The sequence below is a fragment of the Nothobranchius furzeri genome, chromosome 17, assembly GCF_043380555.1.
Source record: "Nothobranchius furzeri strain GRZ-AD chromosome 17, NfurGRZ-RIMD1, whole genome shotgun sequence".
Classification (NCBI taxonomy): Eukaryota; Metazoa; Chordata; class Actinopteri; order Cyprinodontiformes; family Nothobranchiidae; genus Nothobranchius; species Nothobranchius furzeri.
This window is the reverse complement of record NC_091757.1, coordinates 32170243-32190650: the sequence shown is the minus strand read 5'-3', so window position 1 is coordinate 32190650 and position 20408 is coordinate 32170243. Positions and strand designations below refer to the sequence as shown.

General features: G+C 44.7%; 1 protein-coding gene across 8 annotated transcripts in view; it reads left to right on the top strand.

Annotated features, from left to right (window-relative positions):
- The window catches only part of fbrsl1 (fibrosin-like 1), a 356228-nt gene that overhangs the window by 176389 nt on the left and 159431 nt on the right, over positions 1–20408 (top strand). For all 8 annotated transcript variants that reach the window (XM_054731281.2, XM_054731279.2, XM_054731286.2 and 5 more), the window contains exons 3-4: positions 9352–9453; positions 13474–13509. In XM_054731281.2, the coding sequence (XP_054587256.2) occupies positions 9352–9453; positions 13474–13509 (138 nt within the window). The remainder of the gene's footprint in view (positions 1–9351; positions 9454–13473; positions 13510–20408) is intronic.

Sequence of the window (20408 nt, the reverse complement as noted above, 5' to 3'; positions counted from 1 at the left end):
CAGATTTTATAAGAAACGAAGAGACTAGCTGCCTGATGGAGTTCTGTTTCTATTTGATGCAACTTTGCTAAAAGGTGAGTTTATCATAAATGATTTAAGCTAACACTCGTTTCCTTGTTCTTAAACCTTTGAAACAAATGTTACCTACTTGTTCAAGATGTTAGAAAAACAATCCGATAGGTCAACTGGTGCTTATGTCTGTTTCTATTGGTCAGATTAAAAAGCAACAACAAAATGAGCCCTTTAATAATCTGTCATGAACTCACGGAGCTTCATCACTTCCTTTACCTCAAATCTCATCTTCAGTGTTTAAATTATCTTGTGATGAAAGACAGCTAGTCTCTCTCTCTCTCTCTCTCTCTCTCTCTCTCTCTCTCTCTCTCTCTCTCTCTCTCTCTCTCTCTCTCTCTGTGTGTGTGTGTGTGTGTGTGTGTGTGTGTGTGTGTGTGTGTGTGTGTGGTGGACTTGTTAAAAGCAGCCTTTTTGCAGCACTTATGTCGGCTTTAGCTGATAATTATTTCAGATTACATTAGAGGAAATTAAACATTTCTTAAAGTACGTGTGAGGGTGACAAAGTTATCAAGTGCAGACTGGGGAGAGGGTGTGAATGTTGCACATCCAGAATTGTAATTTTTTCGATTGCTAATAAGATCATTTTCAAGTGTTAAAAATTAATTAGTGGTGTCAGAGCGGCTGAGGAGAACGGCCGTTTTTGTGCGTGGATCGGCGCAACATCGTTCCAAGAGATGAAGCCTTATCAGAGCCAAAGTGAGACATAAGAGCAAACAGACATGAGCTGTTGGAGTGTATTTGGACTCTGGTCAAATCTAGGATTGTCATTTCTATTGTACGTTTTTCACTTAACTCCTTGTTAAAGAGCCAATAAAAAGGCTGATGTACGTCTTCTTGGTCGTGATTGGATTGGACCGTCGTTCCAACGTCCTCATCATTTGCAGTCAGCAGTGTTACCATTGAGGTGAAGCCAATTTGTGAGTTCAAGTTGTGAAAAACTGTTTGTAGTCAGACGTTCCATCATTTCGACATCTGTCTGGACCGTTGATCTGTCCCAGCGACAGACTCCTGATAAGAGTGTTTACTCCCGCCTTATCTCTCTCTATTTAAGGGTTGTGGCCACATGAAGCAGAGATAGATGCAGCCCACCATAAGTTAAACCAGCAATAAAAACAGGTTGACCTGTTTGTGGACTGATGTGAATTGGGGTGAAAACAGAATTAGATGGGAGGATGGAAAGGCACTCAGCACAAATATTAAATATTATTTTGCTCATTTTTACTGGTTATTGTTTATTCTCTGCTGCAGCCTTTTAGTGGTTGGGAATTAGATTTTTATTTTCCACATTTCCTCATAATGGCTGATTGTGTCTGCAAACTCTGATGAGATAATTAACAAATTCAGAGTTACATACTTGAAAATGAACAAATTAATCATTTTCTCTCATGCTCACTAAAAGCAAACTGAGTGCAGGCATAACATTTCTATCAGCATGGACCAAAATTTCCTTTGGACATGCTTTTTTTCTTGATTGTATGCTTGTCAAAGTTCACTGTCATTAGCATATAATCATGCAAGTTAGAAAAAGCATCAATACAGTCCCTCAAGTTAACATAATGTTTTAAAGGATTGCATAAATATTTTGCAAATCACTGTCAATGCTAATAATGTACATAGAAATCAAAGCGGTGCATTTGTAGACGATAAACGAGAGTTAGAGCCGCATGTAAACGACATCTGAGACAAGGAGCCAAACGCAGAGCCAGGACATTTCCCCCGCTTGATTCCAATAACAGTTTTAGCATTTTGACACGACTGGCCTAATTGTAATTGGTAGCTTTGAGAAGTCGTTTCCTTAGAGTGGGAGTGGAAAGGGTGAGGAAGGGTGAGGAGGGGTGTGTGTGGGGAGGATTCTGCTCTGAGGTCTTGTGCTTATCAGTGCAGGACAGATACAGTTCCTATGGTTCTGGCTGACAGGTGAGGTGTGTGTGTGTGTGTGTGTGTGTGTGTGTGTGTGTGTGTGTGTGTGTGTGTGTGTGTGTGTGTGTGTGTGTGTGTGTGTGTGTGTGTGTGTGTGTGTGTGTGTGTGTGTGTGTGTGTGTGTGTGTTGTTGTTGGTGTACCCTGGGGACAGGTGCTAAGGGATGGTTTTGTGTTTGGGAGCAGGTGCACCTCCCCTTCCCCCTTGTTCCCTCATTCCCATTGGAGGCATATGGTGAGAGTGATTGCAGAGACCTGGGGCCCAGAGGGAGTGCTCTTCCTCACCAGTTCATCTGTTCTAGATGCTGTCCCGTGGGATTCTCCGGCTCCTCCGAGGTCCCTGTTGGCAGAGAATCAGGCCGCCGCTTTCAGGTTGACTTCTTTGTTATAATGTTGGGCAGTGGCGGGCGCCACCCCTCTGGCTTTACACGCTGCAGCATTCTATATAACAATTCTGTAAAGAGGACAAATGCCAAACGGCTTGTAGGTCACACCCTCCAATTTGTTCACACCATACTTTATTTGTACGCATTGTTGCTTTTCATCTGCTCCCTCTTGCCGCTGCTGTCTTTGCTCGAAATGGAAAACACCATATTGCTGTGATTTGTAAACCAGCTTGTAAATGGGATGCTTTTCCCTTCCTAGTGCAGGAGGGGAGTGTTTTAGGCCGCGTGTATTATCTAGGTTGCTTTTCTAATAGGCATTTGTTATAAATCAAACCCTCTGAATAATGTATGATTAAAAAGGCCTAATTGATGCAGTGGGACTCATCAAAATAAAAGCAAAAATCCATTTGCTCTCCTTGCTGTAAATCCACAGGCTTATCCTTGGGCTAATTTCCAACTTGGGAGTTGGTGGGGGAGTAAATGCATGTCTTGATAGCAATTTCAACGGAGGGATGTGTTGTTTGGGCTGTTAAGTGAAGGAGTGTGAGAGCGAGGGAGGACGGAGAAGGAATATGACACATAAAGAGAGAACAAAGCCAGGAACAGTTGTTTTCTCTTCATGAATCCCTTCTTTACCCGACTCCACCTCAACTCTGGTTCTGCCATTTCCATCTCTCACCATATTATAGCTCCTTCCCCCCCAGCCTCCGAGCAGCTGCCACTTCTGAGCCTGAAGAAAATGAAGGCAGATGAATCAATTTGGCCTGTGGCCCTAAAGTGCACTTGTCTGTGCCCCAGCTTGGGCGTGGGGGATAATGAGCCAATAGATTGAGCTGGTGCCGCAGCCCAGCTCTGCCAAACGCCTCCGCCTGCCACACCATTGGGCCGACCTCTCTCACGTAGGCACACACATCCACACACAGACCGCTGATGCCTCCCTTAGTAAAGGCAGCAGCTTGTCACTGGGTTAATAGAGGTGAGGGTCCTTTGCGCAGGACACTTTTCAGATCAAATTAGAGAAATTGTCTTTATCCGTCATCTTCAGCACGTCCTGCAATGCCTTCACCATGTCCTGTGCCTGGGAAACCCAGAGCGGAGCAAGGCAGAAGAACATCAAGAGAGCTTGACAGGAAGAAGCAGGTGGGGGTTAAGGTCCAAGATCCTGGAGTAATGAGGATCGACACTGGGACGAGACGGAGGCGCAGCTTCCCTGAGCGCTAATGACAGGTGATGGCTGGCTCAGGAGAGTCAAGTCAGAGTGAGAGGAGCTGGAGCAAGAGGGGGAGAGAAGTGAGGTCAGAACTAACAGCCTCTCTGATCCGGGGAGGAAGAAGGTGGGAGACCACACAAGCTTCTGATGCCCCTCCAGAAACCCCTGCAAGGTGAAGAAGGAGGGAGGATCAAAGAAGCTGGACAACAAAGCATCTCCCGCCAGCCTCCAGCCAGCTCCCTGCTGACACACTGCAGATTGATTGACACTGCAAGGGCAGTGAGGAAGACTAAAAGGAAAGCAAAGTTAGCCAAGCCTAGCATGTTGTAAGCCACTGCTGTCTAGACAAGGCATTTCTACGCAGGGGGTCCGTGTAACTTAAGCCAGGGTTAGAAGGCTATAAATGAGTAGACCTCAGCCAGAATTACTCAACTAAGGGGAAAATTAAGATGCTGGAGGGTCCTGTGCAGATAATTAAAGAGCACAGAGGAGCAGCCTCCAGAGACAGACCGCAGACACATTCAACACCAAGACTAATAGACCTCATTTCCAGTACATAATGTATGTAAAACATAGGCCTTCACTTAGCCGTACTCATTATTACTTGACATACATCTGTAGACGTAATGTATCCAATGAAAATCAACCTAAGGTTTGTTCGATTTTTCTGCTCACGAAATGATGATTGGCTGAAATGTGTTCCCTCAAGCCTATCCAATACGCCTGACAAAGAATTAGCTTTCATTGGACAAGTTTTGCCTCAGATCTATGTCACCATTTGAGAAAACGGGTTGTTCTTTTAATATTAATGTGTGGAAAGAAAACAAGAAAAGAAAAAACATTCCATTACAGCTGTGCATCTGGGAGCTTAGGGCCAATTAGACACCTCCCCAGGCAGGAAGTTAGTCCCTAAATAATCACAGGCAGTCAGGGTTGCCAATCTCTTGTCAGAGACGGTGAATTCTTGCCTAGATCAATTGCTCTTCTGTCCCATTGAACTGCAACATGGGGAATGGTCCTTGCACACTGCATCATTAACCTAGATGCCTAATTAGAAACTGTGCTCTGATCAATTGCCAAATTGATTGCAGACTGGGTAATGTAACCCTGGGGCCCTGAAGGAGATGGAAACACTTTGGGTGTCTTGAGGAATTTGTCAGTAACACTGATGCTGGGTAAACAAAGTAATCAGCGGCAGCACTTGACACAGACTGTACCTCGAAGCTCTGTCTCTGCAGATGTGCTCGCCTGCCTGCCTGCCAATGAGGGTTGCTCTCTTTGTGTTTTGCTTGCAAGCAGGAAATCTAAAAGGCCACCTTCTATTTTGAGATTCAAGAACTGATTAGGCTGACAGCTAGTCTAGGGAAACTGAGCGAGCCAGAGGGAGAGGAGGGTAGATGTGGAAGTCAAACCTGATTAATCCCACCTGCCAAGTCCCTCTTCCTTCCATCACTGCATTCTGATTTCTAGGTAGTACACCCCCCCTCCCCCCAACCACACCCCTTTTTGTTTCCAAATTCATCCCACCCACCCCCTATGCTGTCACTACTGACCTAAGTCCACCATTATGCCCCTAGCCAATCAGCAGGCTTGCCCTGGCAGCAGCACAGTAATTAAAAGGGAGTTGTGTCTACTTGGCATGTAAGCAGTTGGGCACAAGTGTAGACAAACACTCTCTCTCTTTCTACTGCCCAGCTTCCCACCCTCTTTCCTAGCCAGGTGGTAGCGTACAGGACCTGTCAGATTAGCTGATGACCCTTTTAATTCTAGCCCAGCCGGGGGCCATAATTGATATTTACCAGGAAAGGTTAATTGTAGCAGTGATCTGCTTAAATTACAGTGGAGATCAGGAGACTAGGGCCAGACACCACACTTGCCACCAGGGGAGCTACTACATGCTCACTGCTAGTCAAATGGATTACACCCCCGCGGCCATCGCTGCTGTACTCCAAGGTGGTGAAGCAGCATGGGCCGTTTTGATTGGCTACTCCTGCACCATCCCTGAGTCCTACTTGCTGAGTTTGCCAGCCTCCCATCTGGCTGAGAGTTTGGACGCATGCCAACTGTGGGGCGTGATAGACCGAAATAAAACAAACCATCCATGTTGGCATCAGGGTTACCAATGACATGGGTCAGAGAGCACTCAGACTTTTAATCGTACAAATTAGTAAAAATCTTTTATTCAAATAGAAGCAGAATTCATTTACTCATTCGTTCATCTTCCATAACCAGCATGTGCAAGGATGAGTCACTGGGGGGGGGGGGGGGGGGGTCTGCACCAGCTGTCATTGCGATGAAGGTGGAATTGCTCACCAATCCAGGAATCTGCTGTCACATTACTGTAACTTTAGATAAAGATATGGGTGGTCATGTTCCAGGTGTTACTGTCAGTCTGTCCCAGTTTGCATTTGTCCAAAGTGCAAGCAGAAACAGAACTTCATGGCTCTAGAACAACATTTTGTTTGCTATCAGATCAAAGGGAGGAAGACTCTGGCTCATTTACAGTCAGCTGAAGGATTTGTGGTTGTGCTGTGTCAGGAAGCACAGTTTACATAGGCAAAGAATACGATGAGTCACACCAGAAAATAAAGAGACAAGAACGTCTAGGAAACCAGGAAAATACTGTAACCTGTCTGGCTTTATGTCCTTTGCACTATGATTTATTGCATTGAGCGAGTGAAGCATTTTAAGGTTCAGGTGATTAGAAGACAACTGGTTTCAAAGTCATTTGAAGATCAGTGCATGTAATGAACTGATGCTCGTGATTAAAAATAAAATGAAAATAAACAGGAACTCTGAAGGTCTCATACTTTCACACTTTTTCTGTGATCTCTAGTTTGAATGTCCTCCGGTGTCAGGGGGTAGAAGTTTAATAGAGTTTAATAACTTTGTGAGTTTTATTCATAATTTCATGAGATCTGGCTTCTGATTGGCTAACATCAGCGTTACTATTCTGCTGCGTTCCGCCACAAAACTCATAAAGCTGTAAAATATGTTTTCTTTGTTGAAAAATGCTATGTTGATGATTGTCGACAAATAACAAAAGCCAGAACCTGCATCGCCATGTTGTGGAGCTGCTATTGCTAATGGTTAGCTTCTATAAGGCAAGAAGCAGTCACAAGCCAAGATGGCCAAGGCTGTGAATGCTGATTTTCTCTGAGAGATAGAAGAGACCAGCTTTTTCTGAGTCAGTCGTTTCCCCATCTACATTTTCCGTCTAATACAGGTGTCTGTACCAGATCAGCTCGGGGTCCTGCGTCTGCCAGTTACGTTGCAGTAGATTGGCTGAACGTAAGACTTAGGCAAATTACGATACCACGTTCGTAAAAGTTACGTTAGCATGCTGACAATGATGATTTTGACTGGTTAGAATGAATTTACAGTTGTAGTCTTAACGGTTGTAGTCCTGTAGTCCAAAAATCAACACTTTTCAGAGAAAACATGTTTGAGTTTCCAAAGAAAATGTTAAATAAAAGCAGATATCAACTGATAAACGTTGACCCTCAGAAGCTCTTGGTTTAGATGAAATAGAGCAAAATTAAATATGAGAACTTTATTGAAAAGACAACAAGCAATATGAATGAATGAATGAATGAATGAATGAATGTATTTACATAACAACTAAGGAAAAATATCGAGGAACTCCACATTAATACAAAGAGATATGGCTTCAAATATAAGAACTGTTGTTTGGGCAGTCTGATGTTGGTTGTATGTTGTTTCACATTCTTTACAAAACAAAGACAATATGGTGTTTTATTAACAAATTACAATTATAAAGAAAACATTTAGGCGGTAACAAACAAGAATCTATTAACACAATTGCTGATGTTTTTCCAAATCTTAAGTGTGAAAGCTGAGTGGATTTGCCGTAATGTGATGTCATCAGCAGGCGCAGGACCCCGAGCCGATCTGGTACAGACACAGGCACTATCAATTATCCCAAAGCCATACTAATCAAATCTTTTAGCAGATATAGATCAGGAAAACATTTGTATTTGTGGCTAAATTCATAAAATTTGTTAACTTTAGTGCATATCAACACCTCTTTTCTGTCTCTTGTCATGTACAATGTTTATAAAAACAAAAACTACCTTTCTGCCATTTTAGAGAGCTTGATGAATGTTTTTATCCACCCCTAAGTGGAGTTTAGTCTGTTGCCATGTTCCCTAGAGTCAGATCAGCTGGAAAACCCATTTTGCAACCAGCCCAGTCACCCTCCTAATCTAGCAGTTTTCTGTCTGCTGTAGCTTAGCATAAACAATAATAGTTATGATAAAGAGTCAGAGGACCCCAAAATGCTTTACACTATCATGTATCATTCATCCATTCACACACACATTCACACACTGATGGTGATGAGCTACAGAGTAGCCCCAGCTGCCCTGGGGTGAAGCTGCTGAACACTGGCGCCACAGATCCCTCCAACCACCACCAGCAGGCAGGGAGGGTTAAGTGTCTTGCCCAAGGACACAAAAGCAGAATTCTCTGCCAGGAGCTGGGATAGAACCTGCAACCATGCAATTACTGAACAACCTGCTTGACCTCCTGAACAACTGCTGCCCCTGTTAATGGTAACAGCTAGCAGTTGTGAAAAAGTCAGGAAAATTATTGACTAATGATCGTTTAATTTTTCTCAGTGACCTGAATTATCACCAACTGCAAACAAAATAGTAATGGGATGCAGTAAATAATAATAGTAAGGAACACAAAAGTTATTTAAAAAGACTTGGGAGTACATTACAACAGAGCACCGCAGTAAACCGCCGCTGCAAGGTGCAAGGACATGGTTGAATTGAATGACTGAAATGCTGACACCATTCAGTTACATTGCTTATGCTAAGCTAAAGTAAACAGAATGCTGTCAGATTAGGAGGTTGGCTTCATTATTTTATAAATCTCTTAGTCTCTCCAGGATTCAAGTTCAGTAGGAATTTTAAAAACCTTTCTAAAAAATTAGTTGATAGACAGCAACAGTTTGCTTTGATCTTGATTCGTTCAGACAAACTATTTTCATCTTTAAAGTATGAAAAATCCCTTTAAAGGTGCGGAACACTGAAAACCCTTTTCTTTAATGATTATTTCTGATTATAAACAGTCACTATGAGTTTTAAAGCAGGCTGAACATGATACAAATAGTCTCCTACACCTATCTCCTGCATTAGCTCCTGATAGAAAATAGACAGTGAAACTCCAGGATTAGAAAAGCCTCACAGATCTACGTCACACTGTGAATTAACATTCATGGACTCGCCCATCTGGCCGTTACTGGTATAGCATCTAGGGAACAGCAGAGAACGTTGTTGCTAACAGAAGCTAGGCATTAGCATTAGCAACTCCACCACAGAGCAGAACTCCTTCAGGCTTGCGTTACTTGTGGATATAAAACATCAACGTTGCAGAGCTAACTGAGTCAGTGGTAGAGTTGTGTTGCTGTTATCCAATCAGAGGAGAGATGTCCAAATATCAGGAAATAAGACTCCAAATCCGGTCCTGTTCAGCTCTCCTATGGTAGCATTCTGCTAATTCCTGAAGCAAACACTTCTGGGCTCCCCCCCCAACCCCCCCCCCCCCCCCCCCCCAAAGTATGACCATTCCTACTAGAGACCACCACAAATGTATTGATTAAACGAGTCTCCCACACCTTTAATGCCTCTGCAGGGACCACAGGTAAATGTTTCCTAAGCTGTATGTCCAGTTTGTATTTAGTTAATTAGATTAATTAATTATTTGAAGATGATCTCTTCTTCTGTGTGTACTTCAGATCAAACCCTTGGCACTGCGCCCAGTTAAGGTCAGCACAGAAGAAACGTTGCAGGAACTCAGTCGACCAAACAGGAGCAACTCCAAGGAGCAGCTCAGTGAGGTGAGTCCATGAGTGAGACCTTTCCTCTTTTCCCAGACCTCCCAGAGAGGCAGGGTTTCATTTTCACAGGCTCAGACAAGGAGCCCCCAAGGTGGAATATAAAGAGCAGACAGACGACAGCAGCGCTGGGGCTGAGATCAGAGGGCAGCTGATGCTGTGGAGCTCCTGCTGGTCCCTGCTCCCACCTCATAAAGCTCCTGTGCATTGAGAAGAAGACTGGTTGGTGGACAGTGGACAGACAGGAAATAATTAGAGTGGTTACACAGGATCCACTAGATGGCTTGCCATTACTTAAGGCTTAGCGCAATTAAACGCAGACATGACCTAATGCAGTTCAGCCAGGTGTTGGCTGACCTTCCCAACCCCAGAATGGAACAAGTTACAAAAATTGTTCCAATTATTACTTCACCTGCACCCATATGCCAGCCCATTTAGTCAGATAAGTAGGTGGCCAATCAAAATGGAAGCCAGGCGTTGCTGCAGCAGAAGGGATAAAATAATGCAATTTAGAAACAGGGAAAGTAATGAGAATTTATGCAAAATCCCGAGCGTCTCATTCTGAATGAATGTAAAAATATGCTTGGTAACTAATGCCTGTCAAGCAGGCCTCCCAAATCTAACTAAATTCAATCTGATAGTTCATTTAGCCGACAAAAGCATGAGGAAAGGGAGAAGAGGAGCAATATGCTAGTGTCTCTTCTGGTGGAGGTGAAAAGATGGAAGGAAAAGACAGTTTCTAAACCTTTAAAATGTATTGTTTTAAATTATTCAGCATTCAATCTAAAAGGGGGAGACTAGCGTTCTCCGGTTTTGTTCACTCCTTTTTAGCTGCTCTTCTCGACTTTGCACTAACCCCCAAACCCCCCCCCCCCCCCCCGTTCTTCCTATTTCTATCAAATTTGTATAAAAGGCTGTCTTCTAATGAAAAAGTCAGGAGGAAGAGGCAGGCTTGTCAGATAAAAGACCAACGCTTGTTGACAGCTCTGACAGGGATATACGACAAGTACTGAGAGAGGGGGGGGGGAATGAAAGCAGTGGTGGTGGTTGTGGTGATGGTAGTGGGGGAGGAGGGGCACCACAGAAAATTGCGCACTGTAATCGCCGACAGTGTTAGATGTGGCATGTCTCTCTAATCTGCTGCCAAATAAATGGTGCACAGACTCTGATCGCTGTAGCCACGGCGTCCGTATCTATCCATCTCCCTCCCTCAGCTGTTTCTCTCCCTCCATCCTTCATATGTTGCTCTTTCTTTTTTTGCTGACTGTATCCCACTTTGCGCTGGCCTGAGCGTGACGCGCAGCAGCATTCTTCAACAACCCTCCCTCACCGGCTCTCTTACACTTCTTGTTTTGTTCAGCTCCATGAAATCTCCACCACCACACTGAAAGTGCTGCTAATTTTCATAAAATGTGCTCCACCACATCAAAGTGGCTCCCCAGCTCTAAGAGCTCTCAACTAATGATGCTGCATCGGCAACGAGTAAAATGGATTTCTCTTGTCTTACCGCCAGAGGAAATAGAGACAAATGCGACATGCGGACGCGCCCGCCTGCCCGCCTGTAAAAACAGTCATGCATCAATTTAGGAGCAGGGGGTAAAAAAAAATTGCAGGGGATGTTGTTTGTTCATTGCCATGGCTGGGTCTTTATCTGCTTATTTTGACTAGGTGATTGTGCCTGCAGAGCAGCGGGGCTCCGTCACTAAGCCACACGGGGATTAGGGAAATGTGAGGTGGTGAAGGGGGTGGCTTCCACTGCATCTGTGTCCTGCAGAGAAGAGGGTGGCACTTACGGTGCTGCTCTGGGGCTCTAACATCCTCACCAGTACCCTCCCACGTGAACCCAAAACCACCCACCCACCTGTCTCATCCCTCTACCACAGGGGGAGCACGTTTCCATCCCTCCATGAAGCTCCGACTGGCCTGCCTCCTTGCATCCCTGCAGTGGTTAAGACTACTTGTCTGGGTCAAAGGAAGACTGGACACTCCCCTCTTATTGCCGTGTTTTTCTTTTCTTCCTTTCTTTTATTTTTTCTGTGAGGAGAGTGGAGGAGGGGGCATGAAAATGGGGAGAGGATTAGGGGGTGGATTTAGCAACATTTCTCTTCTCCAGGGCTGTTTAGTTAACCCTTAAATGCTGCAGGCATCCGCCCCGTTCCTCTCGCCATCAACCACCACAGCCACCACACACACACACACACACACACACACACACACACACACACACACTTGTCTGCCACCATCCCCCACACTCCCTCTCTGGGGTGGGTTCTTAAATCCTTTTGAAGTCCTAAGCGCTGCAGAAATCCATTGAGAGCCATGTATAATGGCTTTTAAGAGAGAGTGTTTAGCTGTATGCCGACCCTATGGCTTATGAACCGCTGGCGTTTTAATGGATCCCCCTTTCCCTCCCTCTTTTCTCCCTCCTTCACCAGCACTAAATCCAATGGATTGTCCCTCATTATCATTTAAATAAGCCCCTCTTTCTGCTCAGAATGCTCCAAGTTGAATGAACTATACATAGTAAGACTAATACCAAATGGCCTTGGCCACCCTCCACCTATGCACGTAAGCTCTCATGCAAACACACATGTATGTGTAAATTGGCTCACAGCATGCACACACAGATCCAAACTACATTCTCCCTGGAGCACACTTTTGTGTCCACAGATTTTTGCCTTCTGTGCGTCGTTCCTGCCCTGCCCTGTGGACTCCTCCTCTGGCAGTGGCAGTGGTGAGGGCTTCAGAGGGGTTGGGGAGAGTGGGAATAGCCTTTTGATTCCCACAGAGCCTGCTTTCCGGTTCGCGGCAGGACTCCTCCGTAATCGGCACCACAGGAGCTGTCCTGCAAATCAGAAGGGCACACAGGCGTTGATGAGGGCTGATGCCTCAAGCAGGTGTGGGTGAATGGTTAAGGGGCATTGGGAAAGTGCAGAACAACGACGGCAGTGGCAGTGAAGGTGTGGGGGAGGTCGTTTCAGATTGAAGGTGGACCTATGGATGAAATTGGTCTAGCAGAAAAGTCCCCTCCAGAGACCGGGGGGAGAAATTGCCAATCTAGACGAAGGAATAAAAGCAGTGAAAAGTGGAAGTGGAGGGAGGGATTTGGAGATTGGTATTCGTGCTGTGCACTGACACACGGAGCTAGAGAACAGAAGAAAACCCAGCCTTTTTTAGTCCCAACCCTGCCTTGTTCAGCATTTAAAGAACCGCGTTAGAAAATGCAAGCAGAGCTGGACGTGCCAAAACACTTCTGATGCATTCTACAGAAAACATGCTAAAGAAACATTAATACTATTTATAATAAGATATAAAGTACATAAATAAATGGGCATAAAGTCATTTTTTTACAGTTTAAAAATAGTTTGTGTCGTGAATTTCACATAATTCATAAAAAACCTTCTTAAAAAGTTGAAAATGGATTTTCTTTTTTAACCAAGAATATTTTCATGCTCTTACTTTGAAATTTTTTGTGTTTCTGTGCAAAGCTAATGCTTAAAAAAAGTTACAAAACACGACATAGGGGAAAAAGCAAAAAACGGCTTCGTCAAATGAGACGAAGTAAATCTTAATCTGTGTCTGTTTTTATTTATATCCACTGGAACTAATTTGTTTTTTCATATTTTGAAAAACCACCAACTGAATCCTTTTTTACGATCACAATAAGTCACTGGTTACCAGTCATCTCTACAGGAAAGTGCATGTCAAAACATTCCAGAAACACAGAGAATACACTCAAGTTCTTTGCTTTTAATTTATTTACGACTCGCACTGATAAACACGCTTAAATGAAAGTCGTGAGAGGAGCGTTCTAGACGGGGTTTGTTGGAGCCCTTTAGCCGAACTCCTCCTGCGGTCGGGCTGGATTGAAGCGAGGAACGAGTGCAGGTGTGGGGCGCAGGGCAGGGTGGATAAAAGGTTAACGTGAATATTGATATTAAAGCGATGTTGCTTCATCATGTCTGTGTGAGCGAGTGAAACACTGTTTAAAGGTCACCCGTGTTCTCCTCTCTCTCCCTACAGAGTTCCACTCACTCTCTGTCAGGCCGCGGCTACTCGGTAAGTGACATTTTCATGCTTCATAGCTTTACGGCAGAATTACAATCTCCAACGACCCGCTTTATGGCCCTGCCGCTCAACATTTTAATTATGTTAAATAGAGTAATGGAGAAAAAATCATGATATTAGGACCATTAATTCTGAATGGCTGACTGATTAAATTGCGGGAAGGTGTCCTGCGCTACCTTGGCGAAAAGTGCCTCTTTTTATTGGCATCGATCAGCGCTGCTCACCAGCGGTGCAATTTGTCTGTCAGAGCTTTATATCTTCTTGCACTAACTGTCAGTAGGGGATTTCTTCTGCTCGCTGTGATATAAACACAACATCCCATAATTGTAGAAACCAATATGCGTTTGCTGCACACCTTCAGGTAGACCTGAAGTCTCCTCAGGTATAAAAACATACTTTAAAGAATGTTAGACGAGTTTGTCCTGTAGATGAAAACACACTTAAAGGAATATTAAGTGACGTCTTGGAAAGCATACAGCTGCTCACTAATTGTCAGTGCAGAACTATTTTTATCCCTTCAAAGTCTCCGCTTCCTTAACTGACTGTGTTCTCAAAGTGTAGCTTTACGCTGCTCACCGCCTGTAGTTTCCATCATGTGTCTAGTCCCAGGGTAGTGCAGACAGCACTTGTCCTTCATGTCCTTTGCTGAAAGGGAAACTCACGAGAAGAGCGCTGCTTAAAGTGTGCTACTTTTACTCATGAGTGGCATATGGCAGGTCTTATTGAGGCTCGGAAGTAATCATCTAAACAAACAAAACAACTATAAATGGTCTGTCATCCTTAAACTGCCTCAAAGGACTGCAGCTATGGCACTGAACAAAGATGACTTCAGAAGGCATTGATCTCTGTGCAACGGTTTGTTTTTAATGCTATTTTAATAGAACATGTCACTTTCCCATCCCCCTGGGGGTTCGCACGCACAGATGGATGAAAACAAACAAGACCCCCAGAAAAAGCTGCTGCAGCCCTTTGGCTTGAGCTGCCAGTTTGAGTCGGCAGGGAACGGGGGCTTCTCTTTATCTGGAAGGAGAAGGGGAGGAGTTCAGAGTGAGAGAGAATTGGCAAACATGGAGGTGGAGTTGGCTTGGAGGTGCTGGTGTGGGAGGAGGAGGAGGAGGCAAGCAAAGGAAAGTCTAGTGTGCAGGGCGGAAGGTTCCATGTTGTCTGCCTCCCTCTCTGATATGTGATGCTGCTATCTGTAGCCTTTAGGCACCTCCTGGGTAGTGAGCTCTGACTCTCAATCTGCTCTGCTGCAGGGTCCACTTTTCTGTAAGGGCTTCAGGCTTTTACAGTATGATGGTTTTGGTGTGTGTATGCGGGGAGTGGGGGGGGGGGGGGTGTCAGGAAGGCTACAGGGAAGTGTGAGACAGATGCTTAGAGGGTATCGGAGGAAAGACCAGGGGCTGGATAGATCTTTACAGAAGGGTGGATATGGCACTTGCACATTAGCATCGGCTCTACTCCGCCTGGACTGGGTTTGGAGTCTTCTCCTTTAGGTAGCCTTATTCCATGCACAACGTCTTTTGAGCCCTTCTCTGGTCCAACACACCCACTGCTGTCTGATTGGCTGGCTCAAAACCATGCCTACCATTGGGCGGGGCCTCCGATTGGCAGATAAAATAAGTCCGCGGGGGCTTCCCACATAAGTGATTCATTATCATTCTGGATGCTGTGGGGTTAACGAGCCTCTGACTGAAGCCGTTTTTCTCTGTCTCTCACTGCTGTGAGGAGGCGCGCACACACACACACACACACACACACACACACACACACACACACAGTGCAGCCAGACACAACAAAGCAGGATATAATACCAGATCAGGTCTCCAAAAGCAAGACACCGCAGACATCTCTGTGCTCTTTTTCCCCACCCATGTGCTTGGAAATGCAATCATGACATCACATATTTGTATTTTTCACGCCAATTTTGGAGCACGTCCATGTGCTCAATCACGTCTACATCCCTAAGGCAGTGTGGAACGAACGCGGCCAGGCTGGGGCGGGCGGTGCGAAGTGGAGTGGAGTGGAGCTAGTGCGTAAGTGGCATAGTGGTGGGTCAGGAAGGGTAAATGAACTGGATGTCAGGGTACCAGCGGCCACTGATGGTGTTGACAAATAATGGATGGAGGGCCTCAAGAACTGGTCACGGTCCTCCTTAAACAGAAGGGATTTAAGCTGCTATGCTGGGGTTAGCTGGGAACATGATGGGATGAATGTTACAGCCGAAACACAACAGCCCCCCCCCCCCCCCCCCCCCCCCCCCTCTGTGTAAATGAACGGGACCTTTTTTTTTTGTTTATGCATTTATTTACTAAATCTCCTTTTCACTTGTCACCTTTAGGCCCCAAAGACGACACCTTCTCGGTATTCTAGAACAGACGTACTAGTGATGTTTTCAGTGAACCCTGGCAGAGTCCGGCCCAGGGGTCACAAACATGTTTTGGTCACTGACGAGTGTTTTTCTAAGCAGACAGGTGAGAATATGCCGTTCAGTGAAAATGCCATTATGGTCTGTTTCATTTATTTAAACTGGTGTCATAAATATCTTTATCGGGCTCTTTTTAAATAGTGTCAAACTTTTTTTTCCCTTTTTTTGATTGAGACCATTTCATTGAATCTTTATGTCAGTCCCTGTACATATATGCTATTTATTTTAAAAATGATAATAAATCTCAAAACATAGGATGTGAGGTTGATTGTATCCAATAGCGAGTGTCAGAATTTTGGGATTTGACAGCTTCAGTATAAAAACAGAATTAGTGAACCATTAGATGCGATTTACTGTGGATGAGGCATGGTTGCATTGGGCAAAACATGGAACTAGTAATCAGATTTGTACATTTGGGCAGAGATGTCCTGTTTTAAATGCAAAACAGTGGCTGATAGTTGATCACCGCTCAGCTCATTAATGCTAATTTTGCTAGCTTCCAGCTAGTTATAGTAACCCATCAGCTTAGCCTAGCTTCCACCGCTGCAACATTCCTCTATTTTCTTACCAAGACTCACTCATTTGTGATGTCAGCTCTCTAAACGGGTGCAGGAGGCAGTAGCATGGATGCTTTTATGTTTGTTTGTAGCTTTTTCCCATTTAAAGCAGTGTTAAAAATTTGGACACTTTCCACAACCAAATTAATTGATTTCCGATAGTAGATTAATTTTAATTTTGGTTTTTTAACTCGTACTCTACTCTCAAATAAACAGTTCTGTTTCAGAGCTGGTGGCCTCCCATGTTGGAATGATTTCCCCTTGTAGCTATAAACTGCCTTGGGTTGCTTATGTGGAACTTTATTTCTCACCTGATTGCGGAATGTGCGGCCCCCTTCCAGCAGGCGATGGAGGGTTGATGAGAGGACTAATCTAAGGAGCGTTGAGTTCAGAACTGATATGCAGCAGCATGACTGATCCTCACTATCTCAGTCTGTGTGAAAGACTTGATATAGAATTGTTTATCAGGTCAGCGCTTTCCTGTCTACTTTGCGCAAGCTTCATTATAGCTTTAGCTGTGCTGGGGAGACAATATCTGCGCCTGGTTTCCTGCACGGCTCCCCGCCTGTTGTTCCAGCAGAGATGTGTCTGGGCACAGGCGATTTATCATACTCTCAGGGGCTCCTAGATAAAGAACCCAACATCTTCCTCTGCGCCTGCGATATAGGTGCTGCAAGAGACAGAAATTGTCACAAAATCTCTCTGCAGCTATCTGCCCATCCTGTCTCTACCTCTGGGCTGGGTGCATTTTATAAGAGGTGAGGGGGTGAATTTAGCTAAGCTTACAAAACAGCACACAACACTCTTTCCTTTCAGATGAAGTGATTATGCGTAAGTCTCCCAGCCTCCATCGTTTGACACCACCCAAGGCCAAGCTTTGGCTCATGTTTTCATGGATGATAAAAGCACAGAGCTTTGTCTGTGACAGTATAATCTGACTCGTCTGTTTGGGGAGGGTTTATCTCTGTAATGTCAGGGAGTAAAACCTGAGCTGGGCTGTTTTGGTTCAGCAAGAGTGCTTACAGCTCTCAGACACACCCATTCTGCATTCCCCCTGTTTGGGCTGTCGTAATCACGTTTACCGCTAAACGAGTCTCCTCTCTGAACAGAGCCATCCCACGGTTACGCGTGCGTCCCCAAACATCTTTGTTTAAATTAATTTGGCTTTCACAGCCTCCACGTTGTGACAAAAACATTGAGTTCTTGAGTGATGAGGCTTTTTAAACGATCTTTATCAAGAACAGGGATTATATCACTTAATTATGATAGAAGCTATTAAAAGCTTCACGCTTTATTTAACAGAGCGACACAGAATCACTGGATTAAATGCTAAACTCAGCAAATGAAAGGTAATTGAGTGTTGCATCTTGTGGGAAGAATCTTTTCTTCCTCTGCACCAACTGGAGTGTTTTAACCGTCTCTTATTATCCAGGATATTGTTCTGTCTGCTTCCTCTTGTCTGTTTACATTTCAGTGGCCTTGCAGGTGTCTCCATAACACTGTCTCTGCACATTGTGAAAATTAGTGACAGAAACCAGAAGCCCAGCAGGACTGAGCCGAGACGCTGACTCTGTCCTGGTGTCAGGGTGGGGCACTGTGTGTCAGGGCCCCTCTATGAGGGCTGTCCACCTTAAGAAATCTATTTGTTTATCCCTGTGTGTGGTCCAACTTCAGATCCTGGGCCCCGCTGCTCTCTGCGCACCAGGGACCTGAGCGGTTGCTGCTAGCAACAGATAAAATTGCTGTTAACCACAGCAGGTCCCACAACACATCAATCAGCAGGTCTGCAGATAAAGGCTGCAGGCTTCTGGGGCCCAGGCTGAATGGCACGGTTGAAAATCCCTTTCCAGTGGCTGAGCACACACAGCTCAGAAGATTGAGGCCTGCTATCATTCAGAGCTGAGGGGGGAAACTTCACTTTCAGCAGGGCAACTGAGGCTTTGTTCTAATGGAGGTGCGTTAGCGCTGCACCAACCCAAAACTATGGAACTAGGATTGGGGCAATATTACATTATTACATGTAACTTGTACCAAGCTTTGTAGCCTGTAACATGTTTTGTAACTGTAAATTTCGTTTTGTAGCGTGTAATTCTTGTTTTGTAACACTTAACTTTTGTTTTGTAACACGTAACATTTGGTACGTAGCATGACACTTTCATTTTGTAACTTGCAGAAAACAATCAATGTACAAGTTTCAAATCCCAACTCCCAAAACACACATCTATTCTAGCTTCCTTCCCAAAGAACCAATGACTGGCTTTGTCAAAGGCCAAAGGTGACAGATCATTTGTTGCTGTGGCCCCCAGACTCTGGAACTCTCTCCCCCTGAGCCTGAGATCAGTGGACTCAGTGGTCTCCTTTAAAGTGGACAGTAGAGAGGGGGGACAGGTGCAGGGAGGGTGCTAGTTTAGAAGATGCTCTCTGAAGAGCAGGGTCTTCAGGAGTTTCTTGAAAATTGAAAAGGAAGCCCCTGTTTTGGTATTGCTTGGTAGGTCATTCCACATTTGTGGAACGATGCATGAGAAGAGCCTCGATTGTCCTGAGCGTGGTGTAGGCACTGCTAGCCGACAATCCTGTGATGACTGGAGCGGCCGGGCCGAGATGTAAGCCTTTGCAAGAGGATTCAGGTAGATGGGAGCCGTACCATCTCGGACTTTGTATGCTAGTGTTAGCAATTTGAATTAGATGTGTGCTGCTAGCGGTAGCCAGTGGAGCTCAATGAACAGAGGGGTGACGTGTGCTCTTTTGGCTGATTGTAGACCAGACATGCCGCTGCGTTCTGGACCATTTGAAGAGGTCTCACAGTAAAGGCTGGAAGACCAGTTAGAAGGGTATTGCAGTAATCGAGGCGGGAGATGACAGTAGATTGCACCAGGAGCTGGGTGGCATGTTGTGTTAGGTATGGTCTGATCTTTCGTATGTTATACAGAGGTAACATGATCTTTAAAGCTCAGGTGTTCATCAATCACAACACCCAGATTCCGAACTGCCTTTGAAGGAGCCAGAGATAGGAAGTCATTTTGGATTGAGATATTGTGCTGTATGGATGGTTTTGCTGGGATGACAAGTAGTTCAGTTTTAGAGAGGCTGAGTTGGAGATGGTGGGATTTCATCCATTTTGATGTGTCAGAGAGACAGTTTGATATTTGTGCAGAGACAGTGTGGTCATCTGGTGGAAATGACAGATAGAGCTGGGTGTCGTCTGCGTAGCAGACAATAATGACCTTACCAGGTAGTGGTATTTTAAATCTAACCGTTCACTGCCAATGACGATTAAAGTCGTCATTTGCATTTTTTTTTTTACTGTGTGGACCTCGGAACGAGCCCCCGCACTGTGTGAACAAACATCTTAGCTTTGAAGCTGATCATCATCCGCATACGTCACACGTCACGTGATCAGGAAGCAGAAAATCCATGTGTTAGGAGATCATTTTGGGCCGCTGCTGTAAAAAAGTGAGGCACGAACCGGAAAAGCTTCTGCTGATCACAATTCAACAACGGATTACGAAAGAATGGATAACGCTCGAAACGCGCATATTCTTCCTGATGTAAGAGGTGAGCCTCCGCTTTGTTTTGGTTGTTTTGGTTGTTTTGGCGTTGACGTCATCCTAGCGCGCAACGTTCTGTGACTCTTAAAAAACAGTAAAAATGGTGAGAAACGCTGGCAGCGAAGGGCTTTACCGATCAGGAAACAGCTGACAGCGAATGAGTTAAATATCTTTTTAATCATTTTCTAAATCCTTTTTTATATTTTTACATTTTTTGTTTTTGTGAAGCGCCTTGTGATTTTTATCTTGAGAGGTGCTATAGAAATGATATTTTCTTCTTCTTCTTCTTTGTCTGATCACCCAATCATGAGTCTTGGATTCCTGTTGAAGACAATTCCTGTTGGAAGCAAGCTATAA